The 18,292-nt window shown below is 35.5% G+C and overlaps 1 protein-coding gene across 31 annotated transcripts in view; it reads left to right on the forward strand.

The window, feature by feature from the left end:
* CDC42BPA (CDC42 binding protein kinase alpha) overlaps positions 1-18,292 on the forward strand; it is a 329,589-nt gene that overhangs the window by 293,254 nt on the left and 18,043 nt on the right. For 17 of the 31 annotated variants that reach the window (XM_016939982.4, XM_016940027.4, XM_016939946.4 and 14 more), the window contains 5 exons: positions 111-208; positions 2,918-3,002; positions 9,208-9,331; positions 10,065-10,182; positions 15,207-15,392. In XM_016939982.4, the coding sequence (XP_016795471.1) occupies positions 111-208; positions 2,918-3,002; positions 9,208-9,331; positions 10,065-10,182; positions 15,207-15,392 (611 nt within the window). Of the gene's footprint in view, positions 1-110; positions 209-2,917; positions 3,003-6,604; positions 6,685-9,207; positions 9,332-10,064; positions 10,183-13,143; positions 13,569-15,206; positions 15,393-18,292 lie in introns of those variants that run through there. The other 14 variants (XR_010150112.1, XM_016940026.4, XM_016940034.4 and 11 more) reach the window with 4 other exon arrangements.

Genomic DNA, 18,292 nt, shown 5'->3' on the forward strand with positions numbered 1-18,292 from the left:
GATTTGGGTGGGATTCCACTCTACAGTTATTTAGTGTGGACCTTGCAAAATATTTGGGGTTTAATAGTTAAAAGTAATCCGCAAGCTGCCCCCTCCTTCCCTTCTCCCAGGTTACAATGCACCGTATCTCTCGGTGTACAGTGAAAATGCAGTTGATATCTTTGATGTGAACTCCATGGAATGGATTCAGACTCTTCCTCTCAAAAAGGTAATTTAACATTAAAATGTGGGCTAAGCCAACTGAGTATAAGTGAAAACACTAAATTACTACATAGTAATTTTTTTTTTATTAATTCAACATTTTCTGGAATGTGTAATTGGCAGTTTGGGACTTAGCTAAGAGTGAGAAAATAGAAACAGAAATAAAGTTGGTTAATTTCCTTATGCCTCACTAAAACCGTACTAATTTTACTATATTTGGTTTATGCAAAGTATGATTGTTATTATTATGAACAACTAGAATATATCCTACAACTTAAAATGTCAGTGTTATCTTCTACTTTTGGATTAAGGAGCTCTGAGAGAGTACATGATTATTATGAATTATAACTGTCATTCACCCAGTGTTTAATCCTGTGAGGACAGATTTAAAAGGCTAGAAAAGTAATTAAACTTAGAACCAAAACTGTTTAAGTGTCTCATAACTGAAAAATAAATATTTCATATATTCCTAATAAAACATAATATTTTTCTTAATATATAATCCTGTTTCCATAACAAAGAGAATTTTTACAATTATAGAGCTGCTAGTTTGCAAAAATGAAGAGCAATAGTTTCATATAGATAGATGTGATATATATATAGCATGTATGATTAGTTGGGGGACAGGGTTTAGAGAATACATGAAAGTAGCTTAGATCATATTTCAAAATTAGCACCCATTTAAAATCATAATAGCAGTTTAAAAAGCTCTTGTAAATACTGCCAGATTATCTAAAGCAACTAAAATATACTCTAGTTTGTAAATTTGGATTGGTCATTATTACTTTTCTGTGGATTTTTTTGTTTTGTTTTTGTTTTTGAGACAGGGTCTCGCTCTGTCATCCAACCCGGAGTGCAGTGACGTGATATCAGCTCACTGCAGCCTCCATCTCCTGGGTTCAAGCAATTCTCCCACCTCTGCCTCCAGAGTAGCTGGGACTACAGGTGTACACCACCATGCTCTGCTAATTTTTGTGTTTTTAGTAGAGACAGGGTTTCACCATGTTGGCCAGGCTGGCCTCGAACTTCTTACCTCAAGTGATCTGCCCGCCTCGGCCTCCCACAGTGCTGGGATTACAGGCATGATCCACTGCGGTCAGCCCTATTTGATTTTTATCATGTAATTTTTGCAATGTATGTGAAAGAATAGATACATGGCCTTTGTGAAGGATAATAATAAACTGATCACTCATGAACCTACCTCCTAACCTGAGAATCAGAACATCACTCATATAACTGCAAACTGCGTCATGTTGTGCTTATCATTCCTTTGCTTTTCTTAAAATACAGAATTTTTGCATATTTAAGTATCCCTAAATAATATATCTTTCAGTTTTGCTTGGTTTTGAGCTTTATGAAAATGTTATAATATATAGTCATTTTCTATCTTGCTTTCTTTACTCATCCACTGAGTCTCATTCATTCATGTTGTTATATATACCATATAGTTTATTGCTTTTCAGTACTATAAAATATTTTGTTGGGTGAACTTAGCACTACTGTCTGTTCCCTGACTGGGGGACATTGAATTATTTACTAGCTTTTTGCAATTGTGATGTTGCTGCATCTGTTTTTTGGAATAGTTTTCAGGAGTTTGAGTCATATACCTAGGAGCAGAATTGATGGGACATAGGGAGTTCAGTCAGCTTTATGAGATAGTGTCATATTATTTTCCAAAGTAATTGTACCAACCAATACTCCCATCAACAGCATAAAGGAATTCTTATCCACATCCTAGTACTTTCCATTGTCAGGATTCACAGGTTTTGTAAATGGTTACAAAGTAGTATTTCATTGAAGTTTCAGTTTGCATGTTGCTAATTAACTGTGTAGTTGAAAGTCTTTTGTGTGTTTATTCATCATTCATATTTCCTCTTCCATAAAATGCCTGGTCATGCTTTTTGCTCATTTTGCTATTGGATTGGCCATATTTTTCTTATTTATTGGAATTCTTTATACATTGTGGATACTGGCTAATAATGGATATGTAAATCTTTTTCTTCTTTGTGACCTATTCATTCATTTGTATTTGGCTGAACAGAAGTTACTAATTTTAATGTAGTTAAATGTATCTTTCTTTTCGTTTATGTTTGTCTTTTTTCTCTTGTTTAAGAAACTCTTTCCTACCTTAAGGTCATAAGATACATTCTATTCTCCTCCAAACATTTTACATTTTTTAAAAAATCTTTTTTAAATGTATATACCCAGCCTCCAAACATTGTAAAGCTTAGCCTATTACGTTTATGTTTTTAATCCAATTGGAATTCATGCTTGGTTTCGTATAACCAGTTGCTCAATCACTATTTATTGACAGTCCCTCCTTTCCCCAGTGATCTACCCTTCCATCTCCATCATATGTATGCATTTAGTTTTTGATAGTAAGAATTCATAAATCAGCTGTGTTGATATCTGCTTAGTATAACTGTTGGGTCATTAATGGCTTTAAAAAGTCTAAAGTTTAAATGTATTTCTACTTATTTGTTCATTTGCTTAGGATAGCCTTCCTTTAAAATATTATCATTGCAAGTTTGTTTGTTCAAATTAGATAGTATTATACCTTTCCAGTCAGAATTATTGTTGATTTTTCTGAGAGGGCTGCATTTTGAAGTAGATAAATGAGAAGTCTTAATAAGGTGTGCTTTATAAGCAGGACAAAAGTTTTATAATTTAATTTTTAAAGGTTTTGTTGAAATACTAATTTTGTCTTTTATTTTAGGTTCGACCCTTAAACAATGAAGGATCATTAAATCTTTTAGGGTTGGAGACCATTAGATTAATATATTTCAAAAATAAGATGGCAGGTAAGAAAATACATATATTCATAGGGATAGCTTCATTGGAAATATTATTTCTAAGCTAACTGCCCAAGGTCACATTAATAATAAGTGCCAGAGTCCAGATTTCAACACAGATGTATCTTACTCCAAGTCTATGATGTTGGCCACTATCACATTCTTAATATATTAGAATAAATTACTGGGCAAAAAGTCGTTCTGTTTAAGCTCACGTAAGTATTTCATTCTGATGTACCTTGTTATTTTTCTGTGGAGTACCTGAGTAAGTAGAGAAAGTGTAGCTGATTATGTCTTCTCTATTTTCAATATTGTAGAACCTAACCAAAATTTGTAACATTAAAATTATAAACACTCATCTAGAGTTGAGGAATATGTCTTCAGGAACATATCTTCTGCCAGTGTACAGGGCCTAGCACTTCGAAAGTGGTGATGTCAGCGTAGGAAGAAGCAGGAAAGAGAGGAGAGTCATGGGAGTGCCTGGAATCAGGAGAGGGAGTGGAGACCCAGAGTGTTACAGACAGGAGGGGAGGATATTTGGTCAGTGACCAAAATATTGAGGTCACACATGTCATTACATACCACACATAAAATGCCAGGGAGACTGTTCACATAGAATTAAATGTTGTTTGCCTGTCAGGGTGTCCAAACAGTTAAAGTCTCACTTTTAACGAACATTATTATAGTGCCCTCTTCTATATAATAAAGTCATTTTTGTGTCATAGCAGCAAATTTCTATATAATAGAAGTATTTGTAAATTTCTGATCTGTTATGGCAAGTCTGTTAGCGAGGATGTATTTACAGTACATTATGTATTTTAAATAATTTTTTTTTTTGAGACGGAGTCTCACTCTGTTGCCCAGGCTATAGTGCAGTGGCACAATCTTGGCTCACTGCATCCTCCTTCTCCTGGGTTCAAGTGATCCTCGCACCTCAGCTTGCTGAGTAGCTAGGATTATAGGTGTGCACCACCACACCCAGCTAATTTTTTGTATTTTTAGTAGAGATGGAGTTTCACCATGCTGGCCAGGCTGGTCTTGAACTCCTGACCTCAAATGATCCACCTGCCTCAGCCTCCCAAAGTACTGGGATTATAGGCCTGAGCCATCACGCCTGGCCAGTATTTAAAATAATTTTAAGTAGACAAATATAAGTAAAAATACTGGCTTCAAGAAAACACATTAAAATGTTTAGACCCATTATTTTGGGGTAGTTAATTTTTATTTTTATTTTTATTTTTTTTGCGGGGGAGACGGAGTCTTGCTCTGTTGCGAGGCTGGAGTGCAGTGGCACCATCTCAGCTCACTGTAACCTCTGCCTCCTGGGTTCAAGCGATTCTCCTGCCTCAGCCTCCTGAGTAGCTGGGATTACAGGCACGCACCACCATGCCCAGCTAATTTTTTTGTATTTTTAGTAGAGACGGGGTTTCACCATGTTGGCCAGGATGATCTCCATCTCCTGACCTCGTGTCCCACCCACCTTGGCCTCTCAAAGTGCTGGGATTACAGGCGTGAGCCACCGCGCCTGGCCATGAAATTATTATCTTAATGGTTTTCTCCCACCTACCCCATATTCTTCTAATAAATTTGTCTTTTCTACTATCAAAAAAAAAATCCATCAGAAGTTTTTTTGTGATTATTTTTGTTGGTTTTGTTTTATTTTGTTGGTGTGTTTTTGTGTTATTAAGTACTGGAATACACAAAATTGCTTGATTTCTGGTTCAGTGTATTGGTACATTGTCTTGGAACCAGAGGTTTCTTGGTGAACAGGCTGGTGAATATAGCAGAAGTCTATGGTAAGACTCCATTATGACTTAAGAAAGTATATTCAGGTTTTAGAAGTGATTCTCATTCAGAGATGGATACCTCGTGAAGTCAATGAAATGTAAGCTTAAGATGCTTCACTTCCAAGACCCATACTTAGTTTTATACAGGCATACCCCCATTTTATTGTGTGCCACTTTATCGTGCTCCACAGATACTACATTGTTTACAAGTCGCAGGTTTATGGTAACCCTGCCTCTAGTAAGTCTCGGTGCCATTTTTCCAACAGCACGTGTTGACTTCATGTCTCTGTTTCACATTTTGGTAATTCTTGCAATATTTCAAACTTTTTCACTGTTATTCTGTCTGTTACGGTGATCTGTGATCAGTGATCCAAATTTGAGGTTATTGTAATTGTTTTGGGGTGCCACAAACCATGCCCATATAAGATGCCAAACTTAATTGATAAATGTGTGTGTTCTGACTGTTCCACCAAGCAGCTGTTCCCTGGTCTCCCTCCCTCTCATTGGGCCTCTCTATTCTCTGAGAACCAACAATAGTGAAATAGGCCAATTAATAGCCCTACAATAGACTCTAAGTGTTCAACTGAAGAGTCGCACATCTCTTACTTTAAATCAAAAGCTAGAAATGATTAAACTTAATGAGGAAGGCATATTGAAAGTCGAGATAGGCTGCAAGCTAGGCCTCTTGCAACAGTTAGCCAAGTCATGAGTGCAAAGGAAAAGTTCTTGAAAGAAATAAAGTGCTGTTACAGAGAACACATGAATGATAAGAAAGTGAAACAACCTTATTGCTGTTACAAAGAAAGTTTCAGTGATCTGGAGAGACTGTCAGCCGCAACATTCCCTTAAGCCAAAGCCTAATCCAGAGCAAAGCTTTCTCTTCAATTCTGTAAAAGCTGAGAGCTATCAGGAACCCGCAGAAGAAAAGAAGCTAGCAGAGTTTGGCTCATGAGATTTAAGGAAGGAAACCATCTCCATAACATAAAAATGCAAGGTGAAACAGCAAGTATTGATGTACAAGCTCAGCAATTTATCCAGAAGACATAGCCAAGATAATTGATGAAGGTGGCTACACTGAACAATACGAAATTCAGTTTAGCTAAAACAGACTTCTGTAGGAAGAAGATGTCATCTAGGACTTTCATAGCTAGAGAGAAGTCAATGTCTGGCTTCGAAGGACAGGCTGACTCTTGTTAGGAATTAATGCAGCTTGTGGCTTTACGTTGAAGCCAGTGCTCATTTACCATTTGAAAAAATCCTAGGCCCTTAAGAGTTACAGTAACTCGGTTGGGCATGGTGGCTCACACCTGTAATCCCAGCACTTTGGGAGGCTGAGGCAGGCAGATCACCTGAGGTCAGGAGTTCGAGACCAGCCTGGCCAACATGGAGAAACTCTGTCTCTATTAAAAATACAAAATTAGCCAGCTGTGGTGGCACATGCCTGTAATCCCAGCTACTCGGGAGGCTGAGGCAGGAGAATCGCTTGAACCTGGGGGGTGGAGGTTGCGGTGAGCTGAGATTGTGCAATTGCACTCCAGCCTGGGCAACAAGGGCGAAACTCCATCTCAAAAAAAAAAAAAAAGAATTATGGTAACTCTACTCTGCCTGTATTTTATAAGCAGAACAACAAAGTCTGGATGGCAACACATCTGTTTACAGGATGTCACTGAAAATTTTAAGCCCACTGTTGAGATCTACTGCTCAGAAAAGAAATACTTCTTTCAAAATATTACTGCTCATTGACAATGCACCTAAGTCACCCAAAATCTCTGATGGAGATGTACAAGGAGATTAATGATGTTATTTTCACATCTGCTAACACAGCATCCATTCTGTAGCCCATGGATAAAGGAGTAATTTTGACTTTCAAGTCTGATCATTTAAGAAACACATTTCATAAGGCCATAGCTGCCACAGATAGTTATTCCTCTGATGAGTCTGGGCAAAATAGATTTAAAACCTTCTGAAAAGGATTCACCATTCTAGATGCCATTAAGAACGTGTGTGATTCATGGGAGGAGGTCAAAATACCATCATTCACAGGAGTTTGGAAGAAGCAGATTCCAGCCCTCATGGATGACTTTTAGAGGTTCCAGAAATCAGTGAAGGAAATAACTACAGATGTGGTGAAAAGAGCAAGAGAACTACTAGAATTAGAAGTGGAGACTGAATTGCTGCAATCGCATGATAAATTTGGATGAGGTGTTGTATCTCATGGGTAAGCAAAAAAAAAAATGGTTTCTTGAAATGGAATCTACTCATGGTGAAGATGTTAAGAACATTGTTGAAAAAACAAGAAAATATTTACAATATTACATACACTAAGGTGATAGGGCAGAGGCAGGGTTTGAGAGGATTCACTCCAGTTTTGAAAGGAATTCTACTGTGGGTAAAATGTTACCAAACAGCATCATTATGCTATGGAGAACCATCTTTTGTGAAAGGAGGAGTTAGTGTGGCAAACTTTATTGATGTCTCACTTTAAGAAATTGCCACAGCCATTCCAGCCTTCAGCAGCCACCACCCTGCTCAGTCAGCAGCTTATCCACATCGAGGTAAGACCCTCCAACTATCAACAAGAATATGACTCATGAAAGTGAAGATGATTGTTAGCATTTTTGGCAATAAAGCATTTTAAAATTATGGTATGTATTTTTTTTAGACACGTACTGTTGCACACTTAACAGACTACAGTATAATGTAAACATAATTATATGCGCTGGAAGACCAAAAAAATAGTGTGACTTGCTTTATTTTGATATTTGTTTTATTATGTGGTCTCAAATTGAACCTGCACTTTTTCCAAGGTATGCCTGTATTCTGTTTCTTAGAGGAACTCCACATATTTGTATAAGATTGGCTCCACCTTATTCTCACTGTGTGTGACTATGCTGGTCATAAATGTGTTCATACCCACTATGTGTCTATAAGACAAAACCTATTCTGGCTTGTCTTTTCCCATGCTTTTTCATCTTTCTACGCTAAGAGTAGAGGTAGACCTTGGAGAACAGGGACCTGACAAAATTTTAATGTAGTTGTCTTTTTCTTTGACAAAGGAAGGAAAGCCCATCTCAAGAGGTCCTTTCTTTTTCTGTGTTTTGCTTTCTCCATCATTTCTTAAGAGGTCAAAGTGTTCCTGCAGCCCTCTGCCTGTCCAAAATCTCCCATTGCCACGCTGAGTCTCCAGGACCTACTTTACCCTCATAATTCTCGAATTCCAAATTTGTGTCCCACATTCTCATTCACTTCAAAAATTCTGTTCTTTGGCTGGGCATGGTGGCGCATGTGCCTGTAATCCCAGCTCTTTGGGAGGCCAAGACAGGAGGATCACTTGAGCCCAGGAGGTCGAGGCTGCAGTGAGCTAACATGGTGCCACTACACTTCAGCCTGGGCAACAGAGCAAGACCCTGCCTCAAATAAACAATAATATAATAATAATAATAATTCTATTTTTAAAATATTTACTGTTAGGAAAGCAGTCTGCCTAAACCATATGATTATGCCACGAGGATCATGTTGCATTTCTGCTAATTATCACCTTTGTTTTCTTCTAGGCTTGTTTGGCTTCTTCTCACCTCCTCCTTCTCACTTCAGCTTTTTGGGTGTTGAAAATTTCCAAACTTTGCTCTTTTTCCTTATCTTATTTAGATAATGACACCATTTGTTGTGTTATATGGATACAGTTGTCTATTTTTTTCTTATTTTCACACAGCCCAGCATGTTTTGGGAGTCCCTGGCAGACAGTTTTGTTTACTTCTAGATATTAAAACTGACATCGGATAAGACTATCACTGGGTTGCTAGGTGTATATGATTAAACATCATCTACCCCCAAGATCAGAAGAGGAGAAATAGCGACAGATTCTTACCTTTTGTAAAGGAAGGGTAGTGGAAGCACAGCTCCTCCTTTTTACTCCGTATCTCATAGATTGAACCTTGCAAAGGAAATTTTTTTATTATGTAAAGATAGTTGTAATTGTTATTTACCACTTATGGTAAATCAGGCTTACCATTTATGCCTGATTACTGTTCAGAGTAACAGTAGTAGCTCTTTAACAACACCCTAAGCCATTGAAATCAATACCTGGAGGGAGAGAAAATATAGTATTGAGATACTGGGGTGGGGTGGCTGATTAGTGACAGAACACCAAGGCAACTGCAGTTTTCTTCTAGTAAAATTATGTCCTACTGTGTTTATAATCAAGTAAAAGTGAAAGTATATTTTGTAAGCTATGTTTACTTTCAGCATATTATCTGTTTACATAGGTTCTGTTAAATATTATTTACTGGGTTATCAACACAACATTTAAAAACCAGAATTGCATGTACTTGTACTATCAATGTTTGTACTGTCTTGGAGGTTAATAGATAAAAAGCATTTTAACAGTTTAAAGAACATCATTATCGTTTGTATTTTTATTTTAACAGAAGGGGACGAACTGGTAGTTCCTGAAACATCAGATAATAGTCGGAAACAAATGGTTAGAAACATTAACAATAAGCGGCGTTATTCCTTCAGAGTCCCAGAAGAGGAAAGGATGCAGCAAAGGAGGTAGATACTTAACCTGTACTATCATCCATGCTTGCTTGTACCATCAAGGACTACTTGGTGATGATACTATATTTGATTTGGAAGGAAAATTGGGTATCTGAAAATCTCATTCATCTGTGGTGTCAAAAACTGCAATAATGAATGTAACTTCTCAGTGTCATTTTAATTAATATTCTCAAAATTGTGAGTATGCACTGGATTAAAGTACCATATTTTTATTCACTTCATTCACTTCTCTATGTATATGGAATAGTCATATTTTTGGATTGTGTACCTTTCTACAATATAAGCATAGGACATAGCTGTGCATACAGTAAACCTGTATATGTCTAAGAAGTTCAGACTAACTACTCTCTTCATGAGCAAACAGAAGTAGGACTGTAGTATTTACAGTTACATATAAGACCCTTTCTAAAGTGTTACCAATCATTTTTAAAGAGATACATAAAATGTTCAGAATTATATGTAAAACAAAGTAGAGCTTCTTTGATGTCTTAAGTATTTAAAAAGACCCTCTACTATTCCACCTAAAATCGTAAGATCTTTCTTTTAAAATTTAAAACAAAATATTCTAAGGAAGTACATTTTTAATTGAGTATATTCTGTTACTCTATATTCTTATTAATGTGATTTAACAGTTGTATTTTTATTAAGAAAATTAAGCTTAATTTTTTTCATAAGCTACATAAATTAACTGTGGAAAAAGTATCTAAACAGATGCTTTGTCTTACAGGGAAATGCTACGAGATCCAGAAATGAGAAATAAATTAATTTCTAATCCAACTAATTTTAATCACATAGCACACATGGGTCCTGGAGATGGAATACAGATCCTGAAAGATCTGCCCATGGTAAGAGGAATTAAGAGTGAGTGTAAAAAAGGGCGGGTGTGGGGGGAGTATAAATACATAGGCTTAAATACATGGGTAGACTTCAAAGGATATGTGAAAGTAATGAGGAAATGTTTCTCTCAGTATACCACAATATGTCTAAGATACATGATGACATACCTGATGAACAAAACATAAAATTTAGACATCTGTCAAAAGCCAAACAAATCAGGTTCTTACTTAGTTCCATATTGGAGAATTTCTCCCATGCCTAGGTTTACTATTGGTGGTGGAAGAAACTACCAAATTCGGAGAGGTTCTATACCACATTTGGAATGTGGTTACCAAATCACTAAAATTTCACTACGTGTTAGCAAATCAATACAGATATTTGGCCTACTCTTTTTTTTTTTTTTTCTTCTTCCCAGAGAACCACATTAGCTTGGTCATTCATTAATGGTCACATCTCTCCGACAGTTGTGAAATTAAATCTTTTTCCTTTGCCCAGTTACAAACATGTTACCTGGTCAGTTGTACGTGAAAAAGTATAACATAGGCCAGGTGTAGTGGCTCATGCCTGTAATCCCAGCACTTTGGGAGGCCAAGGCATGAGGATTGCTGAGGCCAGGAGTTCAAGACCAGCCCAGGCAACATAAGCAAGACCCCATTTCTTTTTTTTCTTTTTTTGAGATGGAGTCTCATTCTATCACCCAGGCTGGAGTGCAATGGTGTGATCTCGGCTCACTGCAACCTTTGCCTCCCAGGTTCAAGTGATTCTCCTGCTTCAGCCTCCTGAGTAGCTGGGATTACAGGCACCCACCACCATGCCCAGCTAATTTTGTATTTTTAGTAGAGATGGGGTTTCACCATGTTGGTCAGGCTGGTCTCAAACCCTGACCTTGTGGTCCACCCACCTTGGCCTCTGAAAGTGCTGGGATTACAGGCATGAGCCACCAAGACTGACCAAGACCCCATTTCTATAAAAACATTGCTGGTCATGGTAATGTGTGCCTGTAGTCCTAGTTACTCGGGAGGCTAAGGTGGGAGGGTTACTTGAGCCCAGGAGTTTGAGGCTGCGGGGAGCTATGATTGCCGTTGCATTGGGCAACTGAGCAAGACCCTATCTCAAAAAAAGAAAAAAAAGTACAACATTGGAGAACTATTCTGTTTTACCAATATGAAGATTAGGCTCTCAGACCAGTCATGTTTAAATTAAGAATATTAGTGGAATTAGCCAGGCTCTGTACATTTCAGTACCATAGTTCTCTCAGCATACTATTAAAACTTTAAAAATGACCCTTTTGATTGGTAGTGATAGCTGCTAAATTTTGCGCAGAATTTTAAGTATAATTCATATTTCATGGCCATTTGGGAGACGATTTGTGAATCTTGACCCAAATTGCTCTCTAAGGAAATCTGTCTTAATTAACCACATTATCAACACTACAGTGATAGAAGATATAAACATCTATCACTGACAGAGAAATCGATTGATAATATAGTTCGGTGTGCAGTCAAGTTTCTTTAAATTTAAAAAAAACGCCTTTTAAAGGGAGGTTTGCATTTATTTCATGGGAAGAAAACATATCTGCATTCAAGTCTGAGTTCTTCATTGTAAATATCTCAGTTCATCAGTTGGCTCTGCTTGCTTATGAATGAATGTGACATTCTTATTACCATTACCAATAATATCAAAATATTATTATATATTCATAGTAATATACTTTTCTTTGTGGAGTTCAAACCAGCCTCATTAATCACTTATGTTTTTGGAATAGGGTTGGCTGTGCTGAGTAAATATTTAAAAAGTGCAAAAACTAGATTACAGCTTATCTTGATATAGTACTTTTAAAAATTTTCAGGTCGAGCACATTAAATATTAAAACTATTATACTTTTCTATCATGTTTAAAAGCTATACTATTTTTTTTTTCAACCTTTTCCTGGGAGTGAGATCTCAGATTTCTCTCCATCCTTTTCCCATTAGGAACATTTGCTTAAAGTCCTGAGTCTGGTTTTCCTTTAACCTCAGAAGTAAACATAACATAACTATAGAGTCCAAAGCATGTTGTTTTTCCTTATGGAAGGTGGGATGTCAGGCACAAAATACCTTAAAGAATTTTTTAAATTGTGATAAACAATTGAAATGTGAATATATTTATGACATATTTGATAAGTCAAGTGCTGTGTAGTATTTTAATTAAACTTTTTAAATTGAGTTAGTAGTTTTTTCAATACATAATATGTAGTTAGCATTATGTAGGGATAGCAGGATACAAATTTCAAATATGTAAGTTGCAAAACAAAACATCAGCAAATATAAAATTATTTCAGTAGTTACAAGGTTTTAATAGATATTCTTTTAAAATTTAAATTTTTTACACTTTTGTTTCATTTTACACAGAAAAGAATGTTTTTATCTCATACATTCCAACAGTGTAGCTAGAAGTAGTATAGAAAATGTTTGTAGACATTCTATTCTAGCCCGCATGCTACAGTGTTTAACAGAATGTTACTCTGCTTAGTATCCTTCTGCCATCAGGTGGAAAATCAGTTTGCTAATGTTCCAGAGTTCTTTCAGACCTTCATATCCAATAAGACTATGCACCTTGATGCCAAAATGTCAGATTTCAAACATTATAAGAACTTTTTTTATCAGAGATCCCTCCTCTACATTTTCTTCCCTCTTCCTTCCACCACTTTAAGAAAAAAAAAGAGATAAAAGAAAAAATCTGTATCTTATTTTTTGTTCAAAATAAGGTCTATATTGATAAGCAAAACAAGTGAAGATAGCATTTTCCACAGAATCATTAGACTGCTTGGTTTTTAGTGTTTGTTGTCACCTGATTTTGTTAACACATGATAATCGTTCTTTTTGGCATTAACACAAGTGACTTTTTGCCCTCTCATTGCAATTCAGTTTTTAATGTACCTTTCATTGCTTTAATGTTTTCTTATCACATAAGTGCTTTTGTATTTCCAGGACAAGAAGTTGGTGTAAATTTTTGAAACCTGTTTCTTCACCTGTACATGTAGTATGCATCAAAGATTTTATCTGTCTGAATTCCTCTTCTTCACAACCAGATTTTATTTTCACATGACTTTTTTCTATTTCACTACCAAAGGACATATAACCTGGGGCTTTTTTATAGGCATCCATTTAATCATCTAACAAATATTTATTGAGCACTTACTTTGTGCCCGGAACCATCTTTATCTCAGAGTAGACACTAGTAAATACAATAATATGCATGTCTGAAAATAATAATAATATGCATGCCTGTACTTGTGTATGTATCTATTGAAAAGCTTGTGATATTTTAATGTATTCTCAGATGTTAATATGTTCTTTCCATTGAAATGGAATTATTACAAACTGTCTCATAAAATAAAGATGAATTAAATTTATCTAAAGTTAACATATATGTTTTTAAATACCAAAGCCACATGTTGTCATCTATTCAAAGAGCATGCGTCCCAGACATTTTTATATTTTAATTTATTCAAATCAGTATTGCTTTCCTGTGAAATACTTATAAGCTTAGAAAGTTTATTGTATGTCTTTAGAAATTTAATCCTGTTGCTTTTGTGCAAGATGTTCTTGAAACAGAATTGTTTGCTTTTTGAATATGGAAGGAGCAGTGAGGCTAAGGGAGTCATATTCCTCTATCAGATGCAAACCTTTATTTGTATCTAAGTGAGCCAAGACAATATAAGCATTAATATAAGATGGTGTGTGTGGCTTATAAATAGATGCTATATTCATTTTCTTGAATTTTTAAAATAATTTACCGTTTTAATACATGGTTGCTATTTGTGATAAAGAACAAATTTTTCTCTAATTTGGATGCAAGAATAATACTTTACCTCTAGAAGATTTATTTTTAGCACATTACATTTCTCCTAGCTTTTTATCCATTACTAAAATTGTTAATAAAAGTATATTTTCGAGCTTAGTGACATCCTGGAGCTTTAAGATGTAATTTTGCTTCTTAAAGTCAAAGTTTCATGTACGTCAGTACAACCTCAGAGGGTACTGATTTTATTCATATATCTAGAATAAAAACAAGACCTTACAGAAGAGCCTTTCTTTTAAGGCTAGGTAATTTATGCAATCTTTTTACAAAGCAAGTTCATCTCAGCTCATGGGAACGTGAATTCCATGCTGGATTCAGTTAGCACTCTCTCCAACACGCCATTCACCCTCTGCCTCTAATGAAGGGATCATGTTTTCTGGAAACATAACTGTTCTTCAAGAACTGAATCTTGAAAATTCCCATTAGAGAAGGTGACTGGCTACTGAGTGATAGTTCCTGCGTAATCGGAAGTAGTTCTTTTATCTCTAAAAATAGTCCTTGGATTCAAAAGCTTTTTTCTATATCTTTGATATTACATTATTTCATTTTAAAAAAATATACCTGAACATTGAAGGGAAGATTTTTACCTTGTTAAGAAAACAAACATGTTCTTTTTGGGTGTCTAAATGGAGATAAGCTTGAGCTGCTTAAAGGTAAACCAATAATTAGTATATTCCATGGTTAACTGTTATAAGGAAATAAAATCAGTAAAAACAAACACATTATCAGGGAATGGTTTTACATGGTTTTAGATTTCTAAAGAAACAGTTTCATAACACGTCTATTTAGAAGCTGTTGTAGGTTCACTTGTTCATGTTCTTGCTTGTTTCTTGCTTTTTCTATCCTTAATGTTTTTGATAGATTTTTGCCATATTTTGTTTGCGTTATTACATAAGAAAATACTGAACTAAACTCTGAAAGTCTTGTATCTCTGAAAGTCCAATTTCTCCTTACTTATTTTAATTAAAGAATAATTTTATTAAAAAGAATGATCTTTTGCAAATCAACTATTTAAGTAACTGGCAAGAGTATTACAAAATTTAACTTTCTAAGACCTAAAAGTATTTCATTAAGGATTCAGCTCTGATATCAGATACTATTCCATTTGTTCTGTGTGCATGTTTTGTGAAATGTGAATCCATTTTCATCACCTTATTGCCTTTTTTCATCTTTCTTTTGTTTTTGATAGCCAGGTTTCCCTTATCCATCCCCTCATCATCACTCCGGTCTGATCTCCTCTCCGATCAACTTTGAACACATCTATCACATGACTGTTAATTCTGCTGAAAAATTTCTCTCTCCTGATTCCATAAACCCTGAATATTCCCCGTCTCTGCGCTCTGTCCCTGGTACACCAAGCTTTATGACTCTGAGGGTATGAACAGCTGAGTCAGGTGTTAACTTTCACTAACCATGTATGGATTTCCTTTTGCCTGGCTTAATAAGTAACACCGCTGAAATGGTGCCATCTTGTGAACCTTTTCCTTTGGCCTGTTTCTCTTCTGCCAAACTTCTCCTCTTCCTCCATTTATCTTCCTCTTCTTTCCCATTTCTATTTTGTTTCTTCTTTTGAGGAAGAAGATGGAGGAATAGGGAAGATTTCAATTTTCATTTTTGAAACACAGTATTAAAGATTTATCTATGTTTAATAAAAGTTTTTCCCATTGTAAGAAATAGCTCTCTATTCTGTTAAAACAAACAGGAAAGGGCTCCCAGAATTTCTGAATTTTTTAGCTCCTTACCCTATAACCAGTTCAATTCAGTGAAATGTTTTATATTTAGTGAGGTTAAAGTCTGTGGTAGAACCCATCCACAGACCTATCTACAATAAACCCCTTTTTGAAAAGCTTAAAAATCTCCAAAGTGAAAAGTTAAAAAATTAATATTAATGAGTAACAAAAATTCCAAAAATAAGTTAGATTTTACTAATCTTTGAGTTACTGAAATGCATGTAATTCCAACCAGGATCCAAGGTAAGAAAACTAAAGCAAAGAAAGAGGAAAATTTAAAAAGCATGCTGTATTCTGAAGGATTGTGGCAGCTGCTGTTGGTCTCTTCCATTCAGCTTGTATCTTTGCTACCAGTGGCTTTGCAGTAGGGTGGAGAGCTGGTGGCCATTAAAGCTGAATATTCATATGTCCATCAAGTGGTGTATGCTTACAGTAACTTCAAGGGAACATTTTCTGAAGTTAGTTTTGCAGGTAATAAAATGTTTATATTGTATCATGCAAACCACTTCCCATAATGTCCCCTAACTTACAACAATAGTAGATCAATTTTTGTATTTATATATGTAGAAATTTTCCAATTAGAAAATTAGCTGTAGGATGAGAAGTTTATTTTTTGTTGTTTGTATTATAAAATTATTCTAAATTATAATGTTTTAAATGTTACTGACATATAAATTATTATATCACTTAAATATCTTATCTGACAAAATTAAATTAACCACCATAAAATAAGCCTGAGTTTGCTTAGACTGCAGGGAGTGGATTCCAGAGGAATTTTGTATATGTTAATCAGGAACTTTTCACTGGGCATGATGGCTCATACATGTAATCCCAGCACTTTGGGAGGCTGAGGCAGGAGGATCACTTGAGCCTAGGAGTTTGAGACAAGCCTGGGCAACCATAGCGAGACCCCATTTCTACAAAAAATAAAAATAAAAAAATTAGTTGGATGTGGTGGCACATGCCTGTGGTCCCAGCTACTTGGGAGGCTGAGGGGAGAAGATCACTTGCGCCTGGGAGGTCGAAGTTGCAGAGAGCCGTGATTGCACCACTGCACTCCAGCTTAGGTGATAGAGAAAGGCTGTGTCTCAAAATAATAATAATAATAACTTTTCATATAAAAGACCATGGAAATGTTGCTTTAGTTAGTCATCTATAACTAGAAATACTGTACCATCAAATGAAAGTCTCACCCTAATCTTATACATATTTGTACCTTGAAAGGACCAGAGGCTTAGGTTACTTGTCACTTTGTAATGAAGTTTATTTAACTCTAGCGGACTGAATGATAAACTGTTTTTTAACAAAACTTTTTTTTGTCATTCCTTTATTACTTCAGCCTAAGTAATAAAGCTACTAAGTTGTTACTAAGTTTCAGATACAGTTTGTAGCCTTAATTTTTGCTATTTATTCTAGGATAGGTTTGTTTTATAGGAAAGGACAACATCAATGTATCTTAAGGTTTACAGAAAAACAATTAAAAAATGTATAGCCTGAAACGAATATTCCCATCTCCTTTGAGCTTTTCTTTGCTGCATTGTTCACATGCTGCTTGCGTCTTACAGGGTTGCTCTTGTATATGTGTCTGTTGAATTGCTAGCATTGACTATTTCCATTTTAATTTTTTTATTTTCTTAGAGAAAAAAAAAGCATTTGCTTTAAATAACGCACCAAGAATTACATGGACTTTGCAAATTTGGTAGATGAACCAAATTCATGTAGATGGCATGTAGATGGCAGCAGTTAAATTTGGGGCCAACTAGTTGCCAACTTTCAGTATGTGCGATTCTTCAAAATGTATGCTTTGGAGCTTTTCAAGTGGTATTAATGCATGTTTTCCTGAGTGCTGGCTTTGGCCCTTTTTTAGTTGTTTTGCCATAACCTTTTCTCAGGCATTTCAGGTGCATGTAGGAAAGCTCAGTGCTGCAAACTTTCTCTGAGCTCTAACCTCTCCCTGGAGTGAGTTTCACAATTGCATGGCGACTGGGAACTCAGTTTCCAGTTCTAGACTTTTATTATAACTTAAAAATATTTTTTAGCCACATTAGTACATTTCTTTATTGCTTGTTTCTTTTGACCTCAAAAGCCTTAAGTATTTGTGCTGATTTCATTGTATTCTGTGTTAAATTATTTAATCTATACCATATTATAGCAAAGAAGATAGTCATCTTTTAAGTGTTTGCATAAAATGTTATTTTGTATCTTTAAAACACACACAGGCCTGTAACTTCAAATCAATATTAACTAAACACTGTTTTACAGAAGGGATCATATTTTGAAATTAAATTGCCAACTGAATTAATCTCAATACTCAAATTAGAAAATTAGGATTGCAGATATAATCTATTCATTTTCCATTTATTTATTCAGCAAATATCTTTCAGCACCTAACTATTTTAGGTGCTGGAGAGTTTAGTGTTGTTGTAATAACAGTCAGTATAAGAAATTATAAGATGACTAAAGAACTGAGGCTAGGGAACCATATGTTTACTTATAACCAGGACAAACTGAACTGTCAGCCCAAAAGCTGAGGACCCTGAGGTGG

Source organism: Pan troglodytes, chromosome 1 (assembly GCF_028858775.2).
Source record: "Pan troglodytes isolate AG18354 chromosome 1, NHGRI_mPanTro3-v2.0_pri, whole genome shotgun sequence".
In the NCBI taxonomy this organism is placed as follows: domain Eukaryota; kingdom Metazoa; phylum Chordata; class Mammalia; order Primates; family Hominidae; genus Pan; species Pan troglodytes.